Source organism: Anopheles ziemanni, chromosome 2, assembly GCF_943734765.1.
Source record: "Anopheles ziemanni chromosome 2, idAnoZiCoDA_A2_x.2, whole genome shotgun sequence".
Classification (NCBI taxonomy): Eukaryota; Metazoa; Arthropoda; class Insecta; order Diptera; family Culicidae; genus Anopheles; species Anopheles ziemanni.
The window spans coordinates 76,622,094-76,629,111 of NC_080705.1; the positions used below are offsets into that span (position 1 = coordinate 76,622,094).

General features: G+C 48.2%; 1 protein-coding gene across 1 annotated transcript; it reads left to right on the plus strand.

Moving 5' to 3' along the window:
- Positions 1-168: 168 nt before the first annotated feature.
- LOC131294399 (uncharacterized) lies at positions 169-7,018 on the plus strand. Its single transcript, XM_058322447.1, has 4 exons — positions 169-176; positions 345-582; positions 3,272-3,495; positions 5,194-7,018. Exons 1-4 carry the CDS (start codon positions 169-171, stop codon positions 7,016-7,018), a joined length of 2,295 nt encoding a protein of 764 aa, XP_058178430.1.

Genomic DNA, 7,018 nt, shown 5'->3' on the forward strand with positions numbered 1-7,018 from the left:
CTGTAACGAACGTAAGCCGTATACCGTGCCAAGAGTTTTAAGACTGCGGTGCGTTATCATGCATATTGAATTTGTTTTACTAATAACTGCAACTAACGACCCCTAGAACAAATCGCTCGGTTTCGGTGTTGGTTAATAGCTTTTCTGTTTTTTTTTCCGCCAGCTAACATGCCTGCGTAATGCATTTTCATCGTTTCATTTTTATTGTTTTAAACGCTCCTACACGCACCCTTTCAATCCTGCTAACCGTTGCTCTCTTTTCGTCTCATTCTTTCTATTTTCCTGTACAAACACACTCTCCATTTCAACCCCTGTTTTGCCAATCCGAATGTCCGACCCGACAGATTGAGAGCTCTGTTCAACTATAGCAGCCACCTGGAGTCTAGTATCTATCAGAGCGCGGGCCAGCTGAACCACCTACATCCCCACTCATCCACACTGCATCCTACTGAGCAGCACTCTGGTATCCAGGCCACGACCGTCACACCGTGGTCGACGCCAGTGCCCGGTGGTGGTCTGTCGCCACCGTTTGGCCCGGCCACTGAAAATGGTTCCACGTTACACCAGCGGCATCCGTTCGTGGTAACGAATGGCGATAATAACGTTGGTGCAGCTACTGCTGTAAAAGGCGACCCACCGTCGTCCACCTGTATCCTTGCGAATGGGACGGATGGCGTTGATCATAAAAAGACACGATAAAGACACACAACTTGACAAGTTCACACATCTTTAAGGGTGCGCACATGCGTCTCGGGCTTTCGCACGATGTTCACACTTCCATGGATGAGATACCGAAGAAAACGACTCATAATGTATTGATGATTAGATTTTTCCCATTCATGGTTCACTTTTTGGTAACATCAGAACTCTCATATAATAGTCACTTATGCGCATTTTTTTATGTGAAATTCGCTTGTTCGATGTGATATGACTTGACATGAAGAAAAATACTATCCTTTAAGATAAAGTTCATTCGATCCTGCGAGATCATTATGTGCGTAAGATTTATTTTAAATACCACTTTCAACTCCAGTAATTCACGTACCACCATTCTCGTGTTCGTTATTTTCGAACAACGAAAAAAAGGGAAAAATATATCACAACTCCCCTAGAAGTGCTAACAAAAAAAAAAGGCGTTATAACCCGAATTTCCCGCAGCTAAACGCCAATGGAGAAAAAAAACGATCACATCCTTTATGACGTTGTCCACTGCCTTCGCAAATAAGTTAGGGGATATTTCGTTGCCTAAACGGTTCGGATAAAAATATACCTTCTGCTACCCCATCGGGCCTGACGTTGACGACGATGACCTTGCTCTTGGGAAATGGCATACACCTGTTGGTGTCTCGTGTCTGTGGAAAAGAAAACTAACGGGTATGAAGATCCAGTTTAGGGTAAATAATTTTACGTAACCTGATTGTGTTTCGTTTAGGTAACTTTTAAAATGTTTACCCTCGTTAACCCGTAAGTGTTTTAATTTACGTTTATTTGGCAGAAGTGATTTAACGTTGAGGTATTTTAAAATCGTAATCTACCTTTCTACGCTCACAATCTGTACCCTAAATGGATGGGTTTTTTGTGTGTTATTTGCATAAGGACTAAGTTTGCATTTTATTTTTAGACTAACTGCGAGGTAATGTTTTTTTTTAAATTTTTTTTTTTAATCATTAAGAGCCACTGATTTCATCAGTTAAATGGTCTCGTTACCTAATGCTACTTGTTGAATTATCATTCCCTTCCGAAGGTCAATCTGGACGATTCCACGGCTTCGAAAATTGTAATTTAAATAACCCACTCCGCTGCCTATTGTTACGAGCCTCACATTTATCCCCAACCTCCCCTAGCACGTGCCGATACCGCTCGGGTCCATGTGACTGGCCCAGGTCTTTGTGACGCCGGGGCTCGATGATCTGTGTTAGTTAGTGCGTCATTGCCGTTCGAGTCCAACGCACCGGTAGGGGAACCGGTTTGCTTGCCGTTTCCTCCCCGCGCGGTTCGTTATGCTTTTTTATGTTGGCTCACCTCCGTTGGCGCAAGGTACGAGCGGGGAAAGGGAAGCGGAAGGGACAGTACGCAACCGTCACCACTAACACGCGCGCACCGGCCAACGTTTGGTTGAACGGAACGTCGTTGTTTTTGCCGCTTTCCGCCGGTTGGACGCGGTTGATCTGGCGGTGTTCTCGCGGTGTTGTCTCGCGAGCTCTTCCCTCCTATCCGTGCGCTTGTTTTGAGATTCCGTTGGACGTCGCGACGGAACCACCACTACATGAAAACGGGGCACACCGCGGGAACACCGGGTGGCGCCGGAGAATGAGCGCGAATTTTTGAGCGATTCAATTGAACCTACTCTCTGCTCCGCGAACCGGCTTAAGGTTGAATTAAATTTCTTAACGCACACCGTCTTTGGGGTGCTTCCCCCCAGGCCCCCGTTACACAAACCCCCCAACGTTGCGAGCCATGTGCCGCACATTAACGCTCCTTTACGAGAGTGCTCTCGATCCGCTCGCCAGTCTCGTTTGAACCGCGGTCGGTTGTAGGCACCGTTGTCGAGCCCGAACGCAAGTCGCTGCCTCCAAACCGGGGCATCGTTAACATTTACCCATTCCCGCCCCGTTCTACCCCGAAGGTCCGATCCCGGTAGGAAAGCCCACAAGGGAGTTTTAAAGGGGAGGTTGTTTTTTTCCCTCCTTCTTTTGACTGTGAAGCATCATACCCTTACTTACGCCGAGGGTAGAGAGATAGGTCACCTAAGTGAAGTGGCTGCGTATTTAAACGGATCAGTGCAGTCCATCCTCTCCATCCGGCACGTTGAGCACATCGCGAATTTGTCAGTCAACGCTTTATTTGTGGATTAAAGCTCCTCCACTTATGGAGGAATAAAACATCAAGAACATCTGCCGCGATTGAGTGCGATCGTCGTTGTTGTCCCTTGGAGGAGTGAAGGAAGATCCAACCGGGCGTTCCAAAGGGTGTCGTGTCGAGTCAGGTTTCAGCGCGGAACCCAACACCCTCCCCAAGTGTTAGTGACCCTTTCGGGTGGAAAATTGTCGCATCATAATTCATACGATCTTGCGTGCGTGGAAATAAAAGTGCTCCATCGAACCGCAAGCCCCCTCCGAAATAGAAACCGTCGCTTGTGGTGTACTCGATTTCGCGATCGCAGTTTCGCGTACCGGTAGAGCACGTGTTACCGCCACCGGTTTCCGGTTACCGGGTGGGGCCGGTGTTGTTGTGGTGTTTTTTCCCCCTGTATAACTGCCCTTCGCGACAGCATAAACTGCCCCAGAAGAAGCGGAAGACGATGGAACTAATCAAGAGCACGCCAGCTGCCGGATCGGAGCAACAACCGCAGCAGCCCCAATCAAACGTGTACGATGAAATACGGCAGGAAATTGACAAAATGGACCCGTACGCCGAAACGATCACGCTCACCTACCATCTGCGCCAGTTTGCCGAACTGTTTCTAAGGCGCATCAACGACGATCAAACGCTCAAGTAAGTAGTTTTCGCCAATCGTTTTTTAGTATATCAAATTAATCCTACGGTTGGCTTCCGTGTGGTTTTTCCCAACCTCGAAACCTTCGCTTGGGTTAGGCATTTGCCCGAAGCCACTTCTCTTTGCATGATTCATCTTTATGGATATGATCACGATCCTTTCGCCTTCCAACCGACGCCGGCACGGAGTTGCACCATTCAGTTAACGGTTAGGTTACGGCCACGATGCATAATACTGTGCGTCAGTTAAACGGTACCACGACGGACAGGCATCGATGAGAAAAACCAGTTTCAGTGCCGGTTTTTTCCTCTTACAAAGCCACCAGGAAATGTACGATGTGATCGACGCACGATCGGGTGGCATGGGGGCAGCCCAACCAGCATCCATTGTTGTTTTGGTGGGAACAGGCTTTTAACGAGGAAAAAAGATGGCGTCTCGACACTAATTGAAGAGGCTTTACGCGTTACCGATTAAAATACATAAAAACACAATCGTCGGTCAGTTAAGAAAGTTTTTCAACGCATCAGAAAATACAACTGGTTCGTTTCGGCTTTCTTACTTGCTGCCATTTTTGATCGATCGTCTGAGATCTGGCGCAAATTGTGCCCAAATCAACATGATTGATGGTTCAATTTTTAATTTTTTTATTCTCTGTAAACAGTCGATGTTGCAATGTGTTCAAATTTACCTTCTGCTAGGTGTGTTGACGACGAACTTTATTTTGAAACCAAAAGGTTCGCGGTGCGTCACAGCGCCCTTCACAGAGGTTAAAGATTGATATCACGCAGAACCGCCGCTGGGAATTGCGTTCACAACGATGCACCAAAAAATACCTTCAATGTTCCCACCATCGGTCGGGGGTTGAAAATAACGACATCCACCGGGAAAGGGCTCCGAGTTTGAGCTGACTTGTTGAATGCTTTTTTATTTAATCTAATATGCACTCCACATTTATGTTTACCTCAACGAAATGAAAGAGGAAAAAAAATGCGTCCACTTTTTTGTCCAATGTGTGGGAAGGCAATACCTCCGAGCGCAAGTGGCTGATAACGAACACACAAACACGCACACACGCCGATAATGGAGCCACCCGGTGGATGATGACAAGCGAAAACAACAACCGCGTGTTACGAGTACAACAGAAATTACAATAATTCAAAATAAATTATTTGAAATAAACCCATTCACCGCATGTGTACTGGTGAAGTCGAGAAAAAATGTGAATTGTTGTTTTAAAATGTTGAAGCTGTATGCCACATGTTTTACCCGGCAAGACAGTAGTAGGAAGCGATAGAGAGGTTCATATTGTTGTCCTTCGGATGGTTGTGTTATCAGAACAAATACATCTCAAAAGAGATCGGAGGGCACGCGAACGGAAGTTGTAAAAAATTAAACATAATTTTTATAGTTATGTTGCAACATGTGAATACCGTAAGAAAAACACAGCAGATGAGCAAAGGGCAAAATCATAAATTGATTTTCTTCACTTTTGCTCGCTCGCATTGAAGGGGAAAGAAGAAGCAGAATCGTAATTGACTTACGTAAAACAGCACGTGTTTCAAACACGTGGCCTTGAAGCTCCACGTGTTTATCGTCTGTTGACATTTCTCGTTGTGTCGCTGCGTCGATACAGCATGTTCCATTTTTTTTTTACTTTTTCACATAAACAAATTCTAATTCGTACCTTATCGTTTCAGTACTCTCTTCGCTCACCTCAACGAGGCGGCCCTGGCGGATAACAAGTTCGCCGTCAAGATGGCGACCGTGTTCGGCTCACATCAGCTCGGAGACGCCATGATACAGGAGACGAAAATTCGCAATGCCATGATCGGTACGCTGCAGCAAAACTTCCTCGCCATCGAGCGGTTGAAGCAAAGTGATCCGCAGCGTTTCTACAACTCCGTCACGCTGCTCGGTGAGTACTACAACCGGAAGAAGGTGCTTAACGGCCGGCGCATCAACATCCTCGGCCAGTCGTTGCTGCTGCTGCTGACGTCCGAGCTGGAGCAGGAGATCACCAAAAGCGCTGCCACACAACAGCAACCACCGCACCAGATGGATGCCGAGTTTGCGAAGCTCCTGCTGGAGCAGATAACACTGAACGGTGCGGTGGCGAAGGAAGACCACCGGAAGGAAATCACCGATCTGCTGTTCACGATCCGCAAAGCCCTGATCACCGTACCCAATTTGTGTTCACGAACAAAAGCCTTCCTCCTGATGGCGCTCGATCTCTACCATTCGAATCTGCCGGAAGATTTGTTCGCAAAGCTGTACAGCAAGTATCTCAGCGAACCTCAGCAACCGGCGGTTCCAACCACAACTTCTACCCAATCAATTGAATCGGTTCGCGAGGTGCCGCCTAGCGGTGAATCGAAGCAACCCACGGCAAATGGAGAATGTACTGTTCGGGGGCAGCAGGAAAAATCATCACCGGAAGCGGTGGTCACACCAAAAGCCACTGGAATCAGGGCAAACTCCAACTCACGGGGCACACCGGCCGGTGTTGGGAAACCACCATCCCCCCAGAACGGTGCGCGCACAATCCACGACAAGGAAAACACTCGCCGGTCATCGTCACGCACCAAAGCGGCACCGGAAAAGAAGACACCTCCCGCGTCGCAAGCGTCCAAGCGAAACGTACGCGTCAGCGAGGACGGAAAGATTGTGGCCACCATTACCCGCGATTCACCGGCGTCGCCGACTAAGAAAGCGCCACCCTCGCCAACGGTCGGAACCATTCGGACGGAACGTTCGCCGGTAAAAAAAGGACTCTCCCCACGGTTGGAACGATTAGCAGCACTACCGAAGATTACCATCACCTGCTCGACGCCGTCACCGAAGCGGCAGGCGGGTAACACCTCGGCCACATCACCCCGGGCCGTTCTCGGTGTGGCGTCGGCAAAACAACAACAACAACTATCGCCAAAGCAACCACCTAAAAGCCCCATCCGACCGCCGACCCCGAAAAGCGTTCCGGAGATGCAAAAATCTCCTGGGGGTAATGGTCAAAGTAGGGCTACACTTTCATCACCCGCCCAAGGCACGAATTCGGTTGAAACAAATAAGTCAACAAAGGCTCCACATGATGCGGGAACTTTACCACCGAAAGAATGCGGCGTCGGTGGCACTGAAAAACATCACGAAAACGGTAAGACTACACCGAAGTCTTCGCCATCTACCGAAGTCTCGAAAGAACTGACTAATCAGATGTCTAATGGAAGAGAACGTATAAACAAAAGTGATTCATCTTCTCTACACGCCTCTAATGATGCAGGCAATCCTCCGGTCCTAGACAACGGTGTGACCGGATCTGTGTCGAATGGAACCTCCGACGGCACAGTGAAAGCTGAAAATACCCAAGAAGCTCCCGAAGGTGCACTGAAACCCACGGTGAAATCATACTTCCGGGAGGATAACATGGAAAATCTCTCCTGGGACGCCATGAACGCGCTCGACGATGACTCGCCGCAAAAGCTGAACCCTCACACGAAATCGTTCCTATCGTTTTTGGCCGATCATTGA

Bases quoted from the DNA above. Each gene is read 5' to 3' on its own strand.
- LOC131294399 (XM_058322447.1), top strand. The intron at 583-3,271 runs GTAACGAATGGC...CCTTCGCGACAG, and splicing joins ACCAGCGGCATCCGTTCGTG to CATAAACTGCCCCAGAAGAA. The intron at 3,496-5,193 runs GTAAGTAGTTTT...TTATCGTTTCAG, and splicing joins AACGACGATCAAACGCTCAA to TACTCTCTTCGCTCACCTCA.